The 25,925-nt window shown below is 40.9% G+C and overlaps 1 protein-coding gene across 1 annotated transcript in view; it reads left to right on the plus strand.

The window, feature by feature from the left end:
• The first annotated feature begins 373 nt into the window (after window positions 1-373).
• Window positions 374-25,925, plus strand: part of LOC111217206 (calpain-5-like) — a 42,087-nt gene continuing 16,535 nt past the window's right edge. The window contains exons 1-3 of the mRNA XM_022738975.1: window positions 374-436; window positions 11,504-11,677; window positions 23,328-23,459. Coding sequence (XP_022594696.1) covers window positions 11,513-11,677; window positions 23,328-23,459 — 297 coding nt within the window. The 5' untranslated portion in view covers window positions 374-436; window positions 11,504-11,512. The remainder of the gene's footprint in view (window positions 437-11,503; window positions 11,678-23,327; window positions 23,460-25,925) is intronic.

Consider the following 25,925-nt stretch of genomic DNA (forward strand, 5'->3'; position numbering starts at 1 on the left):
GTCCTTTGATTTTTATCTACCTTACCTTAATCCTCTTGGTATAGGGTAGTGCATAAGGTCTCCACATTGTCTAATAATGACCTATAATTATCTACAAGTGATTATAAAAAAAAACATTGATAATAGCTGATTTTAATATTTCTGCAGAAATTAATTTGTATTCATCTGCCAACATTACATTTTTAAAAATAAATTGTTTTATTTTGAAATCAGGAGGACCGAGCATCCTGCCCCCTCCCCCTCCTGCTGTCTGCTCCGCGGCAGCTTGACGCTGCTTAGGTGAGGAGAGGAGAGGAGAGAGGAGCTCCGCCAGCGGACCAGGGAGAGCGTGGTGAGGAATCCCAGCAGCCCCAGGAGAGTGAGAGCCGGACCGGCTGGACCCCCGGAGGAGGACTCGAGAGGGAACCACGTTGCCACGGGAGAGGCCTCAGTTCAGGTAACCGTGCCGTGAAACCGGTTCATACTGCTTCTCCCGGGCGGGCAGGTGCTTTTTTTTCTTGAAAAGGCTGCCGGAGATGGAGAGGCGGCGGTCGGGGAGCCGCACGAAACCGCTTGTTAAATCTCTGGAGATCCGAGATCCTATTACTCACTTACCGTAGTCGTTTGATTTATATGGCCTCTGTGACCGGGGTTGTTGAGTTGATGGCGGGCGGTGGGGGTGAAGGGAGATATTTATCGAAACACCGTATTGTACCGGTGAGACGCGGGCTGTACGTCTTTACTTTGCGCATAAATAGCGGCATATATGGGATATCAGAGCCGCTGTTCCCGCCTTACTGTCTCTGTTTGTACGCTGAACCTGTTCTCCTCTCCACTGGAATACATGGGCGTTAATTGGGTATGGCAAAGGTGTGGCTTTTATTATATTATTTCAAAATTTAATATTGTTTTCAAAATTACTGTGTAAAGCACAGATAAAGTCAAGGATGTCTTAAATATAGATGGAAGGAGCCTTCAGGAGTAATGATATCTTCAAGCCTGTAGTTTTATATCATAAAACAGAAATTATATTGCTCTGACTAAAAATGAATCAGTCATCAATGATGGATCCCATTGGAAAAGCTAAGGGTTTTCTAAGTTTTGGTGTCAGCTGATCTCAGTCAGGGACTTTCTTACAGTATATCTCTGTGCCTGTGATGCTGTGGAGTCTGTTTTCCACTGCATGAGGGGTCATAAATTAATAATTTCAGAAGTATATTGTTCTGCAGAGCACCGGGAGAGGAATAAATACACGATAATGGTCTATGCCCATGTGGAAGCCCCAGTTTAGGCTACTTGCCAGGCATTAAGATCCTAAAAGTGGAGTCTCGAGACTCCAAGCTTCTTACAGGGGAATCCCTGGGGTCTAAAATCACTCCACATTGTCAGAAGACATGTGAGAATGGCTGTTTTAATAACATTACCAACATATCTCCACATGCACAATGTAGAATGATATTCAGTAATTTAATACTAAAATAACAGCAGTAATCTTTCCATACACATAATTGAAATGAATGTTTATTAGATTGGAAAATTCATCAGCTTCTCTGTCACTCGATACCAGTCAACTTCAGATGAGATTTCTAAAGATAAAGTAACGTCTAAACCTAATAGTGTCACACTGATATGTGTCTAATTGGGATTATTGTTCATTAGAGAGAGAAAAAACAAGGTTCCACCTGATTGAACCTCAATAAAAATCTATGCTTTACTGTTATCAAGAATAAACGTGACTCGAATAGTGAGTGCATAGAAACTTCTTGTCTTATTGAATTCCTTAAAATCTACGGGAGCTCTCATGGCAGCAGTAATTAAAGAGGAAAAATCAAGACTTGTAAGCAGAGGAAAGTGACTTTCAGTGCAAGTGTTGTATGTCATGGCCAAGCCTACAGGAGCTGGCAGCAGGAGAAGATACTGCAGAGAGGAGATCACGATGCTTGGAGGATGGGAAGCTGGGATAGCCCTCCTCCCTGATGCAGGAAGGGGGGTGCGGGTGGATGAAGGATGGTCTGGCGCACCCTTCCCTCCCTCCCCCTCTCTCTCTTTTCTCCCAGTCTATCTCTCTTTATCTCTCTCGCTCTCCCTGGTATACTGGTGCATTACTGCTGCCTGTTCACCTCCCAGAGTGTAATCAGTCTGTCAGCAAAAGCAGACTTAATCAGTCACTCCCCCACCACCAGCACCACCGACACCCAACACACTCCTCCCTGATCTCTGACCAGAGTACTGCCAGAATCTGTTGCTGCCAGCTGTGCACGTTAATGGTGCGATACATGGGTTTGTGGACCGTTATAATCATGATTTCTAACGGGGGGGGAAGGAAATCATGTTTTCCTTGACAATAAATCACTAATGTTCTTGTTGGAGACTCAAAGTGTAGATGTGGTTTCTTTTGTTATCTCTAATGGTTTTCTTATCATAGCCTATAATGTTCATGCATTTTGTCTCTTTATATTTGCATCAATCTTTAATTTGTCTAGTGTTTGGACACAAGATATACAATGGCAAGAGAAAGTCAGTCTGCATTGATTGGTCATGGAATATGATCTGATCTTCATCTAAATCACGTGTTGACAAACACAATGTGCTTAAGATAATAACACACGCACAGTTGTAATCTGTTGTGTCTTCATTGAGCACACCCATTAAACTTTCACAGTGCTGGTGGGAAAAAGTAAGTGAAACCTTGGATTTAATAACTGGTCGAACCTCCTTTGGCAGCAATAACCTCAAAGCATCTCTTCCAGTAGCTGCTGATCAGAGCTGCACAACATTCAGCAGCGACATTGGTCCATTCTTTCTTATAGAGCTGCTTCAGCTCAGCCATATTCTTAGGATGTGAGCAGCTCTCTTCAGGTCATTCCACAGCATCTCTACTGGGTTAAAGTCTGTGATCTGAATCCAAAAAGTGGATTTTCTTTGTTTGAACTTTCATTTTCCCCCGCGATGATGTCGAGCCGTCCAGCAAAAGCAGCTGCAGTTTTCATGTTGGTATGCAGTTCCCTTATTGCAGCTTATGCAGTGCTGCATGTTCCTCTCCAACAGTCCAACCTTAGTTTCACCAGTCCACAAAACTCTTTCCCTGTGGCCTTTAGGGAGTGCAAAACTTCAGGCGCAGTGATATTATCACAGTACAAATGTAAAAAGTAAAACGGTGTGAGGCTGAGGCGCATGAGAAAGAAAAATGATGTAGTAAATGCAGTAAAATTGATTTTTTTGAAAAGTAAAAAAAAAACAAAACAATAACCAACCACTTTTTGTTATATTGTCGGTCTAAAGAAGATAAAGCTTTCAGGCTGCCTCCTTCACGCAGACTGTACATCAGTATTGAATTTGTCACTGTAGAAAAACTTGGTTGCCTACACTCAGTAGCAACAACATGGCCACATCAGACCCAGAATAAAACTGTTAAAGTAACAGGCTCTCCCTGCAATGCCAGAGAGAGTGTGGAGAAAACTAAGTGTAGACCAGAACACTATTATCCTCTAGTGATACGGCCTCTCTGGATATAAGTAGATTTGCCTTTTTTCTGACCAGCTGATTGGTCAAAAAAAACAAGGCCGTCCAGGGTGAAACACTCTGGTCCCATTCAGTGCTGCAACAAAGGAGCTGTCCATGGTACTGCTCACACTGATCCGCAGGGTAATCAGATCATGCGCTGTCCATGGTGCCTGGGTTCATGCCGGCGTTAATCCGTATTCCTCATTTTCTTCTTCTTCTTCTTCGTCCTCAGCATCTTATTCTCACATCTCTTTTCTTCTCCTCCTTCTTAACGCGGATCTCAGAAACCATTAACACCTCCTGCCATCATTTTGAGATGGATCCAAAATCATTACCAGTCTGACACTCGGAAATTAAAAGTTAGTCAGCCAGTTGAAGGAACTACAACAGCTAATGATTGGCCCGAATTTTTCTGGAAATTGGGTTTGAAAAGTGGAGTTGTTGTATATTTGAGGACAAGACATTTGCGTGTTTACATCAGATATCGCATTATGAGTTGCTTGTAGCCTTAATGTTGCCAGGCTAGCGCATGTATTTATGTCTGTTTTGTAAAACTGTTTCACACAGTTTTACCTGCAGGAGTTTCTGAACACTGCTGCAGTGTGGTTTGTTGCTACGGAGGAAACAAATTCACTACAACTGAAAACCAGTTCACAGTATCTTCCAACGTGTTCACTGCTGAAATGAACCAGGGAGAAAATCTGTCAAACAGCCAACAATTACAGCTGATGATGAACTCAAGCAGAAAAATGCTGAGTGTCAGAGAAAATTATTTTGGCCACTTGAACAATCTGACGGAAGAAAGTGTGAGTCAGTGATTCAGTACACTTATGTGAGTTTCACATATTACCGTATTTCCTATTTCACAACAGGGTTTGTCGCATAATCAGGGGCTGTTCTATATACGGGCCAATACGGTATCATTTTTAACCGTATGGGATTTCCTGAGATTTATATCACCTGTGAGCTCCTACACTTCTAGATAATGAATCTGTCATCATCTCTCAACACCAAAATTTGTTGAGACTTTTCATAATGTGAAATATGTCCTATTGTTAAGTGAATGCTACATATTTGGCCCAATTAAAACGTGTTAAGTTCAATTATCTAAATAATATATATATGTAATGAAAAAAGTTGTATTAAACATAATATTTTTATGTTTGAGTTTAGGTTCTTAAGTGTGTGTCTCTGCATCTATGTAAATAGTATCACATTACCACTGCACTGTTTTTTTCCTAACGAGAAGTGTGCTTGTTAGCCCTACATTAGTTTGACATTGTAGCATTATTAAAACTCTGGTACCTTTGCCAGTGCTGCACAGTGCCATGCGACACCAGTTGAATGAGATGAATGTTGACATCTGCTGACCAGCAGTTACTGCTGCTCAGTAAGGCTAGCATAGCAGAATGAGGCAAGGGCAATTTGCAGTCTGGACCGATGCTCGTGTGTTGCACAGTTACAGCAGAGATGGTCGACAGGTCTGGGACTGGGATTGGTTTGTTAGGACTCCTTTTCGCCTCCGCACGAAAGTCTCTAACCTCACAAGATGACAGGCGTCTAATACCGTTCAGTAAACAGTCAGTGGAGCAGAGGACATGCTTTGCACACAGAAAGTATTATGAATTATTTGTCATCCTGGATCAACACTTTGCATTTGCACTTTAGCTGATGATTTACACACATTACTAGAAACACTGCATTAGACAGTGTATTATTATGTTCACAGTGTGCCCATCTGTTGGACGGGGCACTTTGTTTCCTTTCTACTCACTCCTCTGAGTATTGATCATTGATTGAATGGCTTTTCCCTCCAGCGTCTCCCCTCTCTCCACTGCAGGACTTGTCATTTCTGAATCATGACTCTGTTGTTTTTGTGGGGCCCGTATCATCTGTCACTCATGAATTCTTTACCTGTCATTTCTTCGTCCTCCTCTGCACATTTCTCCTCATTCTCATGTTTCACCGCGTTTATTCATTCAGACTTCTCTCCCTTACCTTTTTCTTCAAACATGATCTTTCACTGTGCCGACGTCCACACTTTCTCTTCCACCCCTCTCTCCCTCCTGTCTTCATTGTCCATTATCTCAGAGAAGTCAATGCTCAGATTGGCCACTTTTTTTAGCCACATTATGACAGAATCCTCCCTGTCTCCAGTGGTTTGTTGCAGTCCCATTCTTCCTGCAGTGTAGGCAGTTTTTTATTGAGTTTCCACTCTATTCCATTAAATATTCTCCCATCTGTTTTGTTTCCCCACTTGTAGAAGAGCTGAAGTCTTATATCATCACAGATCACGTCTCCCCTGAACATCTGTCTGCAGTCCAGCAGCATTTTTCACACATTGAAGCATCTGTGCTCCTTCATATACTGGTGGAAGCTTTGAGGCTTCACTTATTGCAGTGCACACTTTAAGAAGTTCATCAAACTTATGTCAGGTGATCTAATCAAATGTCATGTGACTTTTGGCTCTTTTTGAGGTGACACAGCTCAGAAACAATGACATAGTTAAATAAAAACTAACATTGGCAAAATAAGTCTGAAGAAGTAAGAATTTCTTTTAACAAACTGCTTTTTTTTCAAGACTTTGGTGTCTCACATAGAGCAGAAATGGCAGGCATGAATAACTTCGATTTAGAGTTGCGTGGCATCACAAGATGCTACACAATTTGTACGACGTGTAGACAATTTAAAAATAATTAGTTCTAGATTAAGTAATCATAACAGGAACATCAGTTCAGAACAGCAGTGTCGATCTGTAATGAACATACAGAATGTAAGTCTGTCTGAGGGGACGGAGATGAAATATTATTTAACCAGATAAGGGGATATTCAGAAGGAAACACTTTGGATAGAACTACCAATTTATTATGTAGATCTAGCTAAAACTAATACAGTGTAATACAACGGTAAATCCTCCTTCATGAAGATTATAATATTGATTAAACTGTATGATCATTTTGGAGGTAGTCTGTGTAGTTTGAGGTGGTCTGGAACTGTATTTGATTAACCAGAGAGGTGTTTGTTATTTAGACTGCAACTGGGCAGAGGCTGCAAAGAATAATAATAAGAGGATGAAGAAAAATAATAATAAACCTATCACAAGTTCCCGGAGCCCAAAGTGAGTTCAGTCAAAAAGATATTCAGTTTCTTATCATAGACAACTTAGAAAGCCCATAATGGAGCTAAAAGGAGAGTGAATATTGGACTTAGATTCGTCAGATGGAAAAGAACTCGACTCCAAATGAAGGTTAATGTCTGTATCTGCTGGATGGCAAATAGGCAACTACATGTTAATACGTTCACATTATCAACTTTAGAAGGTCATAATATGTCAGATGTTGTGTTTACAGCTTGTTCTGTTGTACCCACGTCGGATGATTGAGGACAAAATGCCTTGGAAATGTTGAGCATCATACAGTGATATGCTTTGTCTCAGAGTTACTTACCATAATAGTAAGCTTGCGGCTGTAATTCGGCGCTGCGCTTGTTGTTGTGCTTGCCACAGTAGTAAAGGCATTCAGCACAGTAGCTTCTCGGGATTTGCTCTCTGCAGGTGATGCTGTTGGCCGTCCGCAGAGGCCAGATGACAGCATGGTTTTCCCCAATGCAGTCACGAGCCAAGACACCAGGCCATCTGTCAGATTTAGCTTCCAACTGCGACCTCCTCATTCCCCCAGGAATTCACTTTATCACTCACTCAAGAGGCATCTCGCTCGTTCCTTCCTCTGAATTGAATGTACTGGATATTTTCTTTAATTAAGGTCAGAGACTGCAGACTCAAGGCTGTAGTTAATGGTAACAACACAGACCAGGTGCTCTTTGTGACCTACACTCGTGGACCTTCTCCATCAGTTGGTGAAGGTATTTAAAGGGATCTTATTAAAGGGAAGTCTCCTTCATTCATATGCATATTTGATCATGGAGATTATGGGATGTCTCGAGTGCTTGCATGTGTATAATTACTGCTCTCAGGCTGATGTTAGGATTTACCTCTGGTGAGTGAAGGCTTGAGTTTCATGATGCTTTTCCATAGCCGGTTACATGGCCTGTTTGGATTCAACATAAATCTACTATACAAGGATTGGATTTCCCTGAATGTCAGGAAAAGTTGGATCTTGACGCCGTCAGTTTTATGCTTTTTGAAAGGTGCAGTAGTCAGATTTCACACTGCTCCTGTTGTCCCTCCATTTTCTGTTCACTTCCCTTTCCCCAGATATTAGATTGAGTCATTGAGCACCGCTGGAAGGTGAACAGGTCAACTCAGCCCAATTAAAAATAACTTTATTTGATACTGCTGCTCGGTAGTAATTAAGAGACTTAAGCTGGATTTGGTTTTATTACACTGCTGTGCTGCAGTGTGCTCGCAGGAAGATTATACAGTTACACCATGTGTTACATGCACTAAATGTTTGCTATGTCTTTTTTCTTTCTGTTATATGTTGTTGCATGCTGTATCACTTCATATGGTTCTGCAGATTATTTTCTTGATTAATCAGTTAATTATAAAATGTCAGAAAATAGTGCAGTTTGCCCAAGTTTCCAAATCCTAAATTTACATATTCCTGTTGTTTATTTTGTCTGACCAACAGTTTAATCCAGAAGGTATTCAGCCAACTATCACAGGAGACCAAGAAAACCGAAATATCCACTTCAGAGTGGCTCAAATCCGATAATTATTTCAAAGTGATGATCTTAACGATGAATCAACCATCAAAAGTGTTGCAGATGACAGATTAATTAATCAGGTGGTGTCTCGGGTCAAAGGCAGCCATGCAGGAATCTCTTGACTCACTGTTTTTGCCTTTGATTCGGAGAGACACCGGAGACACCAGTCATTAATATCAGTATTTGAACAAAAAACTGCCGCTGTTGTTTTTGCTGGTGACAAGAATCTCTGTTGAAGTCGGTTCTCACTTGAGATTTCTTTCTCGCTAAATCTACAGGAAACATATGAAGTTCCCAACTTTGTTTTCATGCCAGCAGTTTCGGGGGGGGGGGGGGGGGGGGTCCTGACCCCCAGCATGGGAACCATTGATATAAAGTGTATAAAAGTTAAGGGTTTGAAAACTGTCCTCATCCACTGTGAAGGTAAATTCTTCATTCTTAGATGCTTCCTGACGGTTCAGTCAGAATAAAACAGGCTGTCAAATTAACCTTGAGGATGACAGGTCTGTATTGATCTGCATGCAGATGTGGATTTGTAGAGTCTTGACCTCTACCACACTTAGAGGTTTATAAAGGTGGCCTCTGTTCTCCTCCATCCTCGTCTCCACTCCTCAATATTATTCATTCAATTCAGGCAAATCTCATCCAAGGCTATTTATAACATTACATTTTTGAGACTTTTATACTTAACCCAGGTACCTACCCAGCCAGTGTTACTTCTGTACACTGTTAGGTTCAAGTCAGGTCCTCAGGAATCCTATTAAAGCTCCTTAAAGAGGTTAGTGTGGCATGAAAACACACAGCTCTGTGTGTTCAAGCAATTCAGCCACTGGATCGTTCTGTCCTGACTGAGGCTGAAGCAAGATATAGATCAAACAGCCAGGTGGAAATATCTGCTTTTGGTTAATCTAGTGAACTGAGTACCTGGAAACGTATGGTACTTCATCTCATTAATGCAGAAATGCTGTAAATCCAATGATGAAGCAGTCCTGTTCATTACTGTATTGATTGGAAACTAATCTTATCATTTCGTTCAGGTATCGGACAGATGTGACCGAACCACATTAAATAAAGTTTTGTTTCTGCACTGCTTACTCACTGCAGTGGACTTATGTTTCTAAATACATTTTCATCCTCTTCCTGTAGTAGACATGCAATGTAATATTATTCATAAAGTTCATTTAACAAAAGCCAAATTAGCCAAATTTAGGTCCTACCTGTGACAGATGTGAAATGTCTGCATCTCATTTGACTCACGTGCTGTGGTCATGCTCTGATCTGCATAATTTCTTGGGCTCAGTCTTCAAATCTCTGAGCCATGCTTACGACGCACAGATTGAGCCAAATCCTTTCACAGGTATTTTTAGTGTAAAACCAGAGGATGCTGCCTGCTCTATGAATATTTACAGTGTAGCTGTATTCACCTGCCTGTTAGCCTGTCGTCTTATCCTATTTAATTATAAAAATCCAAAACCTCCCTTCTCATGCCAGGTGGTTGAAAGTTGTCATGTTTTATTTAAAACTGGAGAAAATCTAATTTATGGTAATTTTAGGAAAATAGAATTATAGAACCTCTCTTATATCCAATATTTCCATGGTTACTGGGATAACAGTGACTAATAGTACAGGTCTGTAAGGTCCTGTCAATGAGTTGTATGAACACATTTGTTTTTTATGTGTGTGTATGAAACGTCTTTAGTCATTTTTATTTATTGTATATCCAAAACAATCAATCACTCAAGAAAATAATCTGCCAATTAATTGATGATTGAAAATAGTTTTCAGCCAGTAACCAACACGACCATGCTTGAAATATTGTCGAGGCATTCAGTGACCCAAGAGACTTTCTGTGATGAATCTCCTGTCAATAGTTGTGTCTGGCAGAAGCATTGATCATGAAATGGAATGACACCGACAGAAAAGGACGAAGGTGAATTGATGACCATGAAAAGTTCATGCATGAATAATCTCATCTGAAAAACATATTGGCTGTCCACACATGGAGGCTCTCTCAGCGTTCAGCTGGTGAAATGGAAGGACTTGTTGATTATGGTGATTCCATACTTATCAATTCATCATCCAGTCTATGAAATGTTCTAACTTAAGACGAACTCCCGTTAAAAAGTTGCCTGACTTCAAAGTGATGTCTTCTTCAGTCCGACAGCCACAGAGTCCAAATGAATCATTTCATTTTAATAAGCAAATTTGTTCGAATAAAAGTATTTTCAGCTGTAACTGAAACCTGTTGGTCTTCATGTCATGAATTCGTGAAAGCGATGAATATCAGGCTCTATTTTCATATTAACAATGCATCAAATGAAGTGTGTGTGAAGTGGTTTGGCTCAGAGAATTATCACCCAACAAAGCTAGTGATAAACTGTTGAACATAGTGAAGCTAAAGATAAAGATATTTTCCTCAGAAGTTGGTAGAGACCAAAACGGAGCTAAAAGTAGAGTGAACATAGGCATCACATGGGCACTATTGGCTCCAGATGAACACTGATGATGCTCTGTGGTTGCTGGATGTGTAAATAGGCAACTGTTGGCCATCATACTTATATTTATAGGGAAATATTTTGAATAAAGTATTCGTTTTTTAGGTTGTTGAGGATTTGCCCCCAAGTGGCCGAAAAATATGAATGCAGCTTTAAAATGAACGTAATGACGAAATAAACGCAACAATTGTATTGCAATGATTATCACAGTGCAATCACATATTGATCATCAGGTCATAACAACGAGGTAATATAATTAGATTTAGTAAAAAAAAAAAGGGTAGAAAGGTTTGTTGTCTATCCATGGTTTCAGCATCAATTATCCCTTCAGTAGCTCCATCTTAGTTTGGCTCCGTCCTGACTCACCGCTCCCTCTGCATGCACTGCTGGTACTGAGCTGACCGACATGCACATGGCTCCTTCAATGCATAGCAGTGATAATTAGGCCCCGGAGGATATCCGTGAATTGACAGATTGATCATTTTGACCCAGTGAATCCAGGCGGTGCTCAAGGCAACAAGCGCACATCGACCTCCTATTTCCACTGAGGGCTTTCACTGTTAAGGTATTAAAGTCTGCAGGGTTCTGCTGTCAGTCAGCTGTGTGTGTGTGTGTGTGTGTGTGTGTGTGTGTGTGTGTGTGTGTGTGTGTGTGTGAGAGTGTGAGTGGAAGAGCAGAGGGGTAGGAAGGGAAATTGGTTTAAAAAAAATGCTACTTTCTGGAGAGAAAGTAGTTTTTGTGATGAGTAAAAGTGTGATGATATGATGTGTATCTGTGCATTTGGAGGATATTCATTGTACAGCTTTGGTCTGACTTCTGCGCCCCCCCCCCTCTCTTGTTTTCCTGGTTGTGTCCTTCAGGGCTGCAGTATGTTCACTTCAGTGAAGGCCTTCGAGGGGCAGCAGTACTCCACCCTGAAGAGGCAGTGCTTGCAGAGTGGCCTGCTCTTTGAGGACCCCCGCTTCCCCGCCACAGACGACTCGCTGTTTTACCAGGGCAACAGGATCGGACGTGTGGTCTGGAAGAGACCTCGGGTAAGTTGGTTTGTGCAGTGAAAGAGTTTCCGCTGATAAGAACAAATAGATATTTTTTGGTTTGTGGCTGCTGATGGAGCTTAGTGATCATTATCAGCCCCAAAAGTTTCAAAATAGTTCAGTGTGGAGGCGATTTAATGCCACCGCAATGCCTCCTGTTTGTGGGCAGGAAACCAAAAAGTTTATCCGTATCAGCACTTCTGATGGCTTTCCAAGTGTCTGAGACAAAATGACAAACGCACATATTTCATATTTGTCTATTTCAGTTATTTATTTATTTTTAATTACTCATTGATAATCAGCCAAACCATTAATAGAATATGTGTTGTCATTGTGATTTGATGTCATTTTTAGCCACACTAGCGCCACAGATCTGTCTGTCCGTCGGCCTGTTAACTGTATATCCATCTACATCTATCAACAACTATATGTTAGATTGTCATATAATGTTGTGCAGACATTCATGGTCCCCAGATGATGAATTGTAGTGAATTTGATGATCCCCCGACTTTTCCTCTTGTTTACATTCTTGGCTTTGAGTGAAATGTCTTCGCAGCTGTTGAATAGATTGCAATGACATTTGATTCAGATGTTTAAATCACTTTGGTGACCCAAGCACTTTTCATCTTTTACCATCATCGAGTTGAAAAGTTTCAAGTTGTCCAGTATTTTTGTTTATGACCAAACACCTGCAAAAGTGTCATCAACCCCAGCTGCAGTTTGTGTGATGTGATGATAAATAAGTTAATAATAATTGAGTACGTATCAAAACCAGACATTACAAAGTGTTTCACAACAGACAATAATAAATAAGAATATATAAACGTACAGTATGTATTAATACACACACTGACACTCATGTGCATGTAGCTGGAAAACCAAGACTTGACTTGAATGACAAGTGTTACTAACTTGACCGTCGACTGCATAAACGAAACCTCAGTACCTGGTCAGTCAGGAAGTGGTGTCAGTTAGTCTTCTTGTCAAACCCCCTGTAGATATATATCGTTTTGTACAACCGGGCATAAATGGTGAGCAGTTATTGCTCCTTTAAAACGCTCACACCGGGGAGCTCTCAGTGCCAGAGGTCCCTGCAGGATAAGTTTGATGATCTACATTATGCCTAATCATTTATAATTTACCAAATAACATTATGTCAGTACTCATTAATTGCTGCTACACTCCGCTCTTCGGTCTCCTCGTACAGGCCGGTACTGTATATATGTTTCAGTGGCACATGATGTCAGAGGCAGGGCCTCAGGATTTAGAGAGCTGACTCCCCTGCCGCTGTTATCCCCCTCACACAGCAGGCTGTGGTTCTGGATGGAGTAACCTCCTTCTGCCTGTGTGCCGCTGCAGCGACAGCCAACGTGCATTGCCATGGAAACTGGGTCACACAGATTATATGTTCTGCCCTGTGCGGATGTCAGTCATGCAGACTGAAAACTGGAAGAAGTCAAGAGGAGAAAAGGCAGGAGGAGGAGCGGCCTTTTCATTTGTGTCTTCACTGACAGCGGTTTATGTTGGGAGGTTTATTAACGCCAAACAGGCACGTTTGAACTCAGCATTTCTTTTATTTTGATATTTATCCGCTGTTGCAGACTTGGACTGTAATTCCAAAAGTTTCTATTTTTAGTGAATTTACAAACGCAACAAAAAATGAACCACTGGAGACAGCTGTTAGTGAGTAAAGGAATGAAGTTTGATGCTGAACACGCAAGTTTCTTCTAGACTGGTAAGTAAAGCTGATGATGCTAACGGTGGCAAAAACTTAGTTAGCGAGTTAACCAGCTTGTTAGTTAACAAGCCGCTTAACTTGGTTGCTTTTTCACTTCTTCAGTAAAACTCACTGAATTAAAAGTTGTACATCCTGACAACAAGATGTGGAGGAGGAGCAAACTACACATTACAGAGGAATCTGTCTGTGAATGTTCTCATTCGTCCAGGTCATTGTTATCTCTCTCTCTCTCTCTCGCACTAGTCCGCAGTAGTCAGACTAGTGCGGACTAGAGAGACCAATACATAAGAACTGATGAAGCCGCTTGGATAAGAGGCGAAACGTCTTCCACAGACAAATACAAGTCCAGTTGCCTTCGATTTAATTTGAGAGAGAGATTACAGAGGAAATAGACAAAGAGTTCATGGGTGTTGTTGTGAATGACCAGCTAACCCTGTGGGTGGTCACTACATTACCAAGCATCTCAAGTATCTCACAGAGATAAGACACAAGACACAGTGATGAATTTTGCTGTGTCTGGCATAAATTACAAAAGCTGAATGGAACCAACCAAGAGACAACAGGAAGGCAAAACTCTGAGAGTAAAACTAATTAAATTTCACCAGCACTTCTGTTTCAGCCTACCAATACAAATTCACTAAAAACCTTCCCTGTTTTTCTCTCTTCTTCCTAATGGTCTCTGAAAGCTCATCATCAATGCAGTGTTTCATTCAGGGGAGCATGATAATGAAGTCTGTGAGGATCCTCAGTCAGCCAGGTCATGGTCATCCAAGACAAGTTGAATTGAGGGCAACTGGACTGAGGAAGACTCTTGGATGAGAGGTGAAACGTCTCTTATTATCTGCACCCAAATCTGGTTTCCCTCGGTTCAACTTGTCTCGGATGATAATGAAGTTAAATTTTAAACTACTTAAGCACGGAGTGGGTTTGAGAAAATGAAATGTGCAGAACAGTCAAAATTTAATGAAGTTTCAGACAAAACCTTGTTTGAAATATCACACACGCATACACACCCATTCTACGGTGCATTTCTGCACAGTCAGGGTTAAACATTTGGGTGCTCCCAACTCCACACACAGTACAATATGTAAAGGTGTAAGGTGTTAAGTGTAGTTAGTTTCATAAATTGAAAATTCTCATAATGATCCTGTTCGGTTTCTACAAATAACACAGGTCTTCATCTGTTGATATTTTGCTGATATTGGGCAATTCTGCAAAACCCTGGATTATTTTCAGTGACAAAATTTTTTAACATCCAGTACCAAAGTTCTTGCTACAGTATTTGTAATACTTGTTTCTCTTGTATTGTGACACAAACTCCAGTCTCCTGGCACTGAACGTTTCACAAAAGCGATTCACGTGCACTGCTTCCATGCAAACAGTAAATGGTGGTAAAAGTTTCCCAAATAACTGTCCCACAGAAACTGCAGATAAATGAGTGAGTCCTGCAGGACTGTCATATTCTCATGTGCTTGTTGCGAACACGGTGTTTGTGAAAGTGGAAGTGATCTGAAGTTGCTAATCGTAGCCTGCCTGTTGCAGATTCGACGACTGGGCCTCTGGGCTGCAATTAAACGTGATACTTCAGGTCGTGCTTGTCAAAACTGTCAGAAGTGACGATGATGGGCGCAGCTCGTGGTCCTGGTAACCCGGTGAAGGACTTCTGCGATGTAGTGATTAATGGGACTCTTAATATTTAGAGCTGTGTAATACATTGTGAATGGTATGGTGTACCTACAAACACGGTGTGATTTTCAGCTTTATGTGTTGGACAGTCGGAGCGCAGTGGTGCAGATTTCCATACATATCCAAATGCAGATATAATTTTTAGTGTCCTTTACAGCTTCAAAGGGAAACTCTGGAAGATGTTGTTTTTAAAAGCCTGTCAGCAGCGGTTTGATATGTAGCAGCAAGTGGACACTTAAAAAAAAAAAACAAAATGGTAAATCATCTCAATGGATTCCAGCTCCCAGAGAGGCGTCACATTTTATCTGGAAGCTTCTGAATCCTCAGTCTCCACCAGTAAAAACAAGGCACAGGTGTTTTCTGACGGGGGGAAGACGACACTTGTCTTCACCATCTTTTTATCTCATTTAATCTGGAATAGATGAGAAATGACCTGTAAGGTTGAAACTTTTAGTCCTTTTGCTTTTTGCTTCTGAAACCAGGTGGCCATTTTCCTCTGAGGTTTACATACAGTGATATACTGATTTATGTGAAACATATGTGGAACAGCTGATCATTTATTAATTGACCAACCATTGGAGTGGGACCCTTTTTATAACTGCTATACCAACTTATTAAGCAGCTGCTTGATGCTTGATTACCAGTTCAAATTTTTATCCAAGTTCAGTCGTCTTACCAACAAGCTAGCAACAGTAATCCTCCCTTACTTTGGTTGTAGCAGCTGCTGTTCTTGTGAGCTTTCCTCAAGACTTGTAGCTGTTACACATTAAAACTAATCAATCATATTTTAATTCTATGTATCAATAGAGCAGTGACAATGTCCCTCTGTGGCTTTGTTTAGCTGTATTAGCGAGGACCTCTACAAAGCCATAGAGGAACAACCAATCACAAACTTCCCTTCCCTGTTTTTGACCTAGTAACAAGCCAAGATAGGATCCTGATAGGCCAGTACAGGGGGGAGGGGAAGGCGGTCTGTTTCCTTTCTGTGCTCCATGTTTCCCATAGAGACAAATTGCAGTGATGTTGGGAAATTTTGACTTTGGAGCATTCAGATTTTATGGATATTGCTTTCGAGAATACAAATAAATATAAAAGGAGAATGATTTATCATAGGCCTGCCTTAGGGGCTCAAGGACCCTGACAGTTCCCCCACTGTAATTTGTCAATAAAAACCACGGCGAGGCAGTCGGTGATGGAGGAAAGAGCTTCTTCTTAACCACAACTCTCAGAGCTTCTGGTCATAACATTAACTGCCAGAAAAGCTCCATTTCTGGTTTGAAGCAACAAACCTCAGTCTCAACAAGATGTCTGTTCAACTTTATGTATGTCGCCCAATTTCACAAATTTATGTAAGGTTGCTTTACAATCTGTACAAGACTCTCTGTCCTTAGACCCTCAAACTGGACAAGGTAAAACTCTGGAACAACTGATTCATGCAGCACTGAGGCAGATTCTGAGTATAAATTGAAATATTTTGGGTTGAAAGGTTAGATTATTGTATTTTAAGATATTTCAGTCAGTCGAACAGTCCAAGTGTCAAGCTGCTCACAGTGTGAATGCACAGATCTGAGAGGCTGTGCGATCAGTGTTGGGGTGAAGGTTCACAGGCTTAAACCCCCTCAGAGCCTGTTGTGCTCGCTGTTATCCTTGCTCAGATGCATCCAGGCGATATTTATGGCTGCAATGAAGTCCCAGAGGCAGAGCGTGCGAGCATAAAGAGCAGCCTCTAATAAAACGTCCCTCCTCCCTGTCTGTCTCTCCTCGTCTCTCAGCCTGTCTGTCTTTCCTGCTGCTCTTCTTCTCTCCCTCTGCCTCCATCTCTTCCTCGGGTTTGTGGTGTTTAAGGTATATACTATTTGATTTGTATTGCAGAAGGAAGGCCACCTCGCCTCCTGAGTGAGTCAAAAATGTGCATTTAGTTCAACAAGAAGATACTGCGATTCCTTTTTCTCAAAATCTCCCTTTGTGTATTTGTTCTATGCTTTAATTTCAGTAACACTGAGACATGAAACTATGCAATTTCAATAATAACTGGACAAATGTAGGCGTTGTAAGACTTTTGACTGGTAGTTGACTGGTTGTTTTTACAGTGAGATGATGGAAATTTGAGTTTTCAAAAGCATTTATACCAAACTAGCTTTCCCTTTTTAAATACTTCTCGATGCGTTGTGGGCAGAGTTGCTTGGGATGCCCCGATCTGAGCCACCTGATCAGTTTTTGGTGTTGATACTGATCTGATGAAGTGGATCATGTATCAGGCAGATACACCATCAGGTACTAGTTTTTGAGCACTAGTGGTGCTATGGATAATGTTTCAATGAGCTGGAGCTCATTCATATTGTATCTTACGCAAGCTTTCCTGCTGCATTTCTCACTATTGCAGCGATCCACACTCGGTCGTGCTAAGAAATGCAAACAGATAAGAAGAGGACTGCGAGTTAGAAAACTTGCAAGTTGAAAAATATTTTAAAAATTATCTTTGCAAATGTTTTTTTTTTTTTTTTTTTTGAGTAAATGGATTCATCACGCAGTGTGCTTTGGCAAGAAGCACACTGAATATATGTTTACAAGAAAACTTCACATTCTAGCTTTCACCCTACAGGGATCTTTGGATATGTACTGATGTATTCCACTTTTTTATGTTCTGTGTGTTTGTTCTCGTGGCTGGTTGTGTGTTTGTGCGTGTGGCTGACAGATGGAGCTGAGGAGGGCTATGAAGCTGGCAGAAATGTTCTCAGTAGCAGGGTAAATGATTAGGCTGCGCTCAGCCACAATATTCACATTACTTCAGTGTCTGCAGGGCCCGGCAGGGATCGATACTCTATTACTCTTCCACCTGAGCCAATCCCTGGATGGCAGGCCACCACAGGGAGCCCTCGCTGCTGCTCAGACTCCAACAATCAATGATGTTGCGGAAAGAAAAAAAAAAAAGTGATTAGAGATCTTAACTCCGGCATCAGTCAGACACCGTTTCACAAAATCGCGCCGACTTACACGTAGGGAACAGACGCTGGAGGCAGGAAGCACCTCGGTGCGGGTCTGTGTGAGGTGAGAGGGTCCGCTGCTAGAGACTGCAGGCCTCCAGAGAGCACTGCAGTGGCCACTGCTTCTGATTAAAAGTTTGCTTTTGCAGCAATCAGCTTTGCAGAGTCAGCAAATTACTGACCTTGGTTGTATCCTGTGTGTGGGTGTGTCCATGCTTTTGGCTCCCACACTTGAACATATGCCATTGTGTGTATATGCAGTGATACGCTCATATGCTTTTGTAGGTTTAGCACTAATACTGATGCTTATGATTAAAGCAAGCATACTGAATTCTCAGAGAGAGGCTGCAGCTGGTCAGTAGCGTCAGTGGGTTTCTAACCACAGGTTAATATGCTGCTCTGCCGGTATTCAGTACCTTTACATTAGCATGTCATAAGATATTTACTTTCTTCCATACGATCTATTGGAGGGTAGAAATGTCGTCAAAGTCTGTTCCCAGGTCGTCCACATGCAGAAATATTTGGTTTATTTTTGTTGTAAATAAATTCAGTAGAACTTAACCCAAGTAGACTTATTAATAAGGTTTTGATTATAGATATTGTGCTGCAACTAATTACTAATTTTATTATCAATCAGTTTAAAGATGATTAGAATAATCATTTAACCTTTAAAATTAAAAAAATTCTCGCAAGTTGCTACAGCCCAGACGCTACGTCTTCAAATTCAATAATTAACCAAAAAGAGTTATAAAATAGAGAAAAGCAGTAAATCCTTACCTTTGAGAAGCTGAAATGTTTGACACGTTTTACTTGATAAATCACTGTCAACATTTTTGCTTTATTTATTTTGTTGATGGAGTCCTTGCAGCACTACATTAAAGTGGCAGGATTCACTCCCTGCACATCCTGTTCAGACTAACTGCATACAGTATGTTTTATTTCCTCATAGTGTACCGTTTTCAAAAGCAAGCAAACTTTATTGTTTCATACAGGAACAACAGGAAATTAACTTTAACTGAAACAGCAAAATGTTATTTAAAAAAAAATAATAATAATAATTCTTTTGTTTCCTGGAGCTTTTTCACAACAATCCACCGTTAGTTTTAATCCTTGATTGTTGTGAGCCTAGCTTGCTAAACCATTATTGTTGTAACTAATCTACTAAAGTGCATAACCTTTTTGACTGGTGTCTGCATCTAGTCTGGGTGTACATTTTCAATTTGTGCATAAAAACCCTGAGTGAAAATGCTGGGGGGGTTTTTAAAGTTGAAATATTGTTGGGCTTTTACGCTTGGCTGAGGAGGAAAACTTGGTGTAGTGATAAAAACAAAATGAGACAAAGTGCAATGGAAACAGACTCCCAGTGAATAAATCATGACGTACAGAAACATATAACTTTAAACAGCCACTGAAGCTTCAGCTGAAGAGACTGAAAATTGCAGGAAATGAAAACAGACCTGTGAGGAGCGACGAGGAGACTGTAACCTTCCTCAAATTAATACACGAAACAAATACAATTTCATCATGTTTTATACAGTCTTCTTATCTGTTTGAGCTTTGATTGGAGCTTTTTTATTTTTAAACTGTGTCTTCTTCTGCACTCCCTACTGGAGAAATAGCGCCACCAACTGTTTATCACATGTGCACCACTCCCAGAATTCTCACGCTGGTAGTGGATGGAATTGCACATTAATTTGCATTTTCTTTTCCTGATACTCTGGAGTTCGGCTTTGGTGGACGTATGTGGCTGGCATTAAATAATATCTGGATTTTATCTGTATACTAGAAACTAGACTACTATTAGAAAGGAAGGCTCATCAAATTGACCCTGACTTTCCAATTTTTTAATAAAAGACCAGTTTCCATTCTGTGTCTCTGCTCAGTCCCTCTGCAGACGATTGCACCATCTCTCTTCCTCTGTCTCCCTCTTTTACTTTTCTAACCCTAGTTGAGAGCTGCAAGTGTGTAAAGATAAAGAGCTGTTAAGTGGTGCTGGGCTTTCCGCTGTCTGTTGAGTAATGGCCGAGGTGCCCATCGACCCGCCGGTCCCATAAAGCAGAGAGCAGAGAACAGACAGACTGTTCACACCCAGACCACTACCAGCAGAGCTCTGCAGGCTGCAGTGAAGATGAAACTGTTCCATACTTTATATTGGGCTGGTGTTAACCTTGTATTAAAAATCAGATATCGGAATGATGGATATGATGCAGTTCTTATTTGATTTTTATTAGGCAATTATTGTAAAATCAATACGTCCTGATGTGGCATTAACCTCAGATTCTATAGTATGTGAGCAGTGACAATTTAAGTTGGAAAAAATGATGAGGAAACAACTACTTTTAGACAGAAAATTACACAATTTTACAGTGAGATAATGCATTATTTGCATTTTCCTCACAGTTTGATACAGGTGCCAATTTGACAAAAAGTAGTTAGCCTTTTTTTCCCTGGAAGACCACCCCAGATTAAATCTGCAATTATTTTACCGGCTTTGGTTTGTAAGAATGTCCCGCAGCTGGTGCACACCGAGACGTTTAATCTCAGGTTCTTCCTTCAAAATACAAACTTTCAAATTGTGTGCTGTAGAAGATAACCCACCTCATTCATGGTGACCACAGTTGCTCTCTTCTGTAACAGAAACACTAACTTTTGCCAACTGCGAGCAGATGCCAAGTGTTTGGCAAATAGCCAATCAAATTGCAGTGAGGAGACAGGAAATCAGCCCCACTTGTGATCCAATTTGTGCCATCCACTTTCATTACCAAAGGCTTTAGGCATGGCTGTTTTTGTTTTCCCACACTCGGGGTACTTGACATTGCAAGCAGTCATGCAGAAAATACACTCCTCTCCTTGCTAGTCATCATTTTATAATCAACTTTAAGTCAAAACCCACATTTTAATTATTTTCACATTTTATGCAGGAAGTATAAACCATAATGAAACTGCAGCTGTTGTGAATGTTTTTTCCATGTCTGAAGTTTTGGGACTTTTTGTTGAAACAGTGTTGAAGCTTCAGACCTCTGGGTGGATGTCTCCCAGCGGTCGACTGACATCTGAGAACTGGTGTTACAAAGAGACAAGCTGTCAGGTTTTGTGGTGCTGGAGTGACTGGAGCACGTCATCGCTCTGTGTATCTTACCAACACTGATCCAAGAACACACAGCGCTGCTTACGTACCATTTTTAAGATGTCTGTCGATGCTGATATCGTTATTCAGGAATTTAAAAAAAAAAAAAAAAAAAAAAGTCTAATAATGATACAGAATATGAACAACTCGACACGGATCCCTTTTTGATGTTTCGGATACAAACTGAGTCAGCAGGACATTTTACATTTGAAAGACACTTGTTATTTCTCTCTGATGGACAAACTGTAATGGAGACACTGTCCTAGTTTGGCATTTGTGTGCTGCACTGTGTTTTCTTATCACCTGGCATGTTCACCTGTATCTGCACTAATATTGGATTGATTTGTGTTTTAAAGTGTTTTCATTCCCTCTTATCTATTTTTATTTGTTTGTTTTCTAAATCTATTTCTAATCTACTTTATCAGTTTTATCATTTTTATTTTTGTGTGCAGTTGTCCCAGACTGTTTTACTGTTTGCATTTGTACTGTTTATTTGACAAGGTGTGATTGATTTAGAAGCTAATATCAGCCGATATATGCGCCTGGCTGATTTATAAGTCCAGCTCCAGGGCAGATATTGTGACGGCGAATGAGCAGACTGACAAAACCCACAGCGATTAGTCTTCAGAGCTCCATATGTTACTCTGTGATTTGAATCATGACGCAGAGAAACTAACCTACAGAGAAATGTACAGAGTGCTCCAATCACAGATGGGACAGCAGCTAACAGCATCGCAACCCAAGCTGGTGAACTGCGTCTGTGTCCGTGGTGTTGTTACAAAATATTTTCAGATATTCACCGATGAAACTTTCAAAGTGAATGCATTGAATAGTTTTTATTCATCCTCATTTGTCAGTGAATGTTGGTCTTACATATGATTTGCTTTATTGTGCTTCTTGTCTGCTCAATGTGTAAATATTCAGCTGTTTGCTCACACGTTCGCCATAACAACTGTATGAGGTAATAGATAATGTCAGAGCTATGGGTGTTTTAGCTTCTTGTGGAGGTTTTCTGCTCCCAAGCGACCAAACGCAAATCAATGAATGCAACTTATTAAGTTCAGCAGGCTTCCTGTTTTTAGGAAGAGCAGAGTCAGTGAGAAGGAAATCCTCCTCCTCTTTATTCTGTGGGGGTTTTTGTGTCTACTGAGTCAACAGATCTGATGGAGACGCAGCGACTCGAGCTCGTCACCACAAAGTGTAACACTCGGAGTCACTGAATGGCAACCTCTGCGTTCTGTTCATCGACGTCAGCTCTGCTTTTAACATTTAAACCAAAAACTGCTGGACATAGACACTGAGCGCTCCATTAGCCTCTGGATCTGTAGTTTCTCCTCCTCCTGTAGCTCGTCTTGTTGCTGAGGACTGTTTTTTAAGATGTGGCTGTGACTTTGATGATGGATAAGAATCTAAACATCTAAAGTGCCATATTGTTGTTCTATATTTTTCAGATATTTGTTTCATTTTGGGAAAAAGTGCCAATAATTCTTACATTTTGGCACATCCAGGCGGAGGGGGGCGGCGGCCTGTAACATGTACATCTTCGGGTGTAGCCATTGTGTTCAGACAAAAGAGTAGAGGACAGGGTGTCCCTCCTGTAAGTGGCAGAGTAATAATCATCCCACACATTATCATGGGAACCACAGGAAGTCTGATGGTGTGTGTTTATGTGTGAGTCAGGTGAACGTGCAAGAGAGAAAAAGAGCAGCTTGTTGAGCACCATGTTGTTTGCAGTAATGGAGATCTGCACCGCACACACTGTGGCGGAAAATGGACCTGAGCACTGCAGCCACGGGAAGTCTGATTTCACAGATGCACGCAGCTCTCCCACACTCGGGTTAAAGATCATGAATATGATACGTGGGCGCACAAGGACAGATGGTCTCTTTCTGATTCATGAATTTGCCTCGATAACTCCATTTATGTTCCGCCGGGTCTCGGATCTGAGTGTACGCATAATTCGTTAACTCTATGTCATACTCCTTTTTCACCCAGTGAACTGTGAAATTGACAAAAAAAAAAAAAATCTTACCTTGGTGCAAAATCAACACTTTGAAAATTCTCAGTGTGATACGTCCCGTCATTTGCTGTTCTTGTCTGTCTCTTGGATTGTAGGAGCTGTGTGAGGACCCTCACCTATTTGTTGATGGCATCAGCGCACATGACCTCCATCAGGGACAGCTGGGTAACTGCTGGTTCGTAGCGGCGTGTTCCAGCCTGGCCTCCAGAGAGTCTCTGTGGCAAAAAGTAAGTGTGTGTGTGCAATTGTGCATGTGTGTCGTCCACTCCTCCTCCTCTTCCTCCTTATTTCTTGACATTGTCTTGTTGTTTTTTGAGACAAAAATGTTTTGATGTAAATCTCATGTAAGTGTGTGGACGTGTGTGGAGCTGATGCACTCACCTGATCCTAAAACACCAAGCACAGACAGACACCTACTCTTAGTTCAACATCTTGGGACATCATTCACTCATTCCAAAGGTAACATTGAAAGATCAATTTCAATCTTATACCTGTGCATGAAGTGAGGAGCTTGAGTCTGGACTTGGTTAGCTTAGCTTAGCATAGTGTAAAGACTGGAAACGGGGTATAAACAGTTAACCTGGGTTCTCTTCCTTACTAATTAAGGGGTTTCTCAAACAGAAATATAAAAATGACAATTTTTGATTTTAGGGGGAGTTACATGGTTAACTATCTCTTGACTTGCGCCTGTACAGAAACCCTTAGCAAAACCATAGCCAGACACTCGGCACAGACGTACAAAGTGGATGATGATCTGCAGAAACAGTTACAGCATGTAGGTCCAGCTAAAACTACAAATTGTGTTTTTAAATTTTTAGTTTCCTTCTAAACAAAAGAAACAACATATTTGAGCTGGACAGGAACTTTGGACAGAGGCAAGCTCGCTGTTTCCTCCTGCTTCCAGTCTTTATGCTAAGCTAGGCTAACCATGTCCTGACCCAGGCTCTGTATTTAACACTCGGACATGACAGTGGTGTCTGTCTTCTCATTTAACTTTCCCTTTAAAAGAACTCAAAGACTGCAGCTCATGGCCAGTTGGTAGTTGCCATGCTGACATTATTTTCTGCCACTTTTCTGTAAATCTGATTAAACCTTCTCTAATGTTTGGGATAGAAAAAGTAGAAACTTGCACTATAATGTTCTGCTTTGCTTTTTGCTCTTGCGGTGCGGTAGAAGGAAATCACACTTCAGTTTACGTATGAAATCACTGACTCACCCATGTAGACACTTCAGCTTCCTCTCACTCTGCTGCTGATGCTCAGTCAGCTGCTCAGCTGCTAAAAAAGACCAACAATTTCCATCTGTGCCAGAAACGCGTTCAACAGCTCAACACCACCTTCTGACCAACTTTCTGAACTATCTGAAAGACAGCTGTTTACATATACGACCTTTTCTAATTGCGAGATAACGGAAAAGAACGTGTTTCCTGCACAGAAATGCATTTTCAAAAAGGAACTCCGAATGTACCGAATCGTAATTATTCCATATTTAGTGTTTGAGTGTCCATTAGGAACCATTATGACAAGCAGTAAACACCAGAGGACTCATTACAGCACCACACCGCCTCCCTGGTCTCAACAGACTCCATCAGTTAGTGGAAGCCTGATTGGTTGAGTCTAAAGCGGAGTCTCTCTGGACCGGCATGACGCCATAAGACTGGATGGATGTCCTGACTTCTGTCAGTAATAAATGTGTTTTTATCAGTATCTTTTTTTTTTTTGTTTTAAATTTCATCATGAGAACTGTAATTAAAACACTGAAAAATTCTCACATTAACGATGATAAACTGATGAGCAGTTACAGTAATAAATGTGTCTGTTATGCATTTGGGTCAAGCGTCATCTGCACGATCAGCCTATCGGGCTGCAGCAATAGAGTTATGTAGCTGACATGGGAAGAAAAACACACACACACACACACACACACATTGTTGGGAACATAGAAAATGTGTGACCGCGAGGAGAGTGAAACGTCCGCACTGCCGACAAAGACAGGGAACACAACAGAGTCTTTGACCTTTTGAGAGGGCACCATCTCACCCAGTCACATTATGAATTCTTGCTGTTGCCTTGTTCAGGTGTAAATGTTACACCATGTCGGCTGTTGAGACAATTTAGTTATTGATCGAAAAATAAATGGTAGTTTAGAACCATAACAAACTTTTATTTGATTTGTTTAGGATTAAATCCCAAACTGAATAAACCCCCTTGCATTTCAAATTAAAACGTACCCTGTGGGGTTTATTTTATAAGCAACACAGGTTCTGTTTGCATTTAGTGTCACTCACCAAAACACACTGTTTTTATCCTTGAGATCTAACAAACGTGGTAAAATGTGTTTCCTTCCTCATTAATGATATTAAATGAATAATGAGTTAGGTGCATTAGAGATCCTTAATCTACCCTGAAGAACTTAATTCATTCCCGTTTCTGTTAACTTATTGTCTTTCATTGTAAATGCTGTTTGAAGCCTTTTACACATTAATTAGAATAAATGTGTCAACTTCTTGCATGGAGATTGGCACCACAGCTCTATTATGAAATTAGTGGTGTCATATTAATAAAAAACAATATAATTTGAACTGCACGGAGCTCTGGAGATTTGGCTGTCAGGATTTTTCTGAAATGTTCTTTGGCATCCATGTTGACGGAGGAAACAAACTGATTACTGAGGTTTAATGGGATTTGAAACAA

The sequence above is a fragment of the Seriola dumerili genome, unplaced genomic scaffold (genome assembly GCF_002260705.1).
Source record: "Seriola dumerili isolate Sdu_G_001 unplaced genomic scaffold, Sdu_1.0 BDQW01000040.1, whole genome shotgun sequence".
Lineage (NCBI taxonomy): Eukaryota > Metazoa > Chordata > Actinopteri > Carangiformes > Carangidae > Seriola > Seriola dumerili.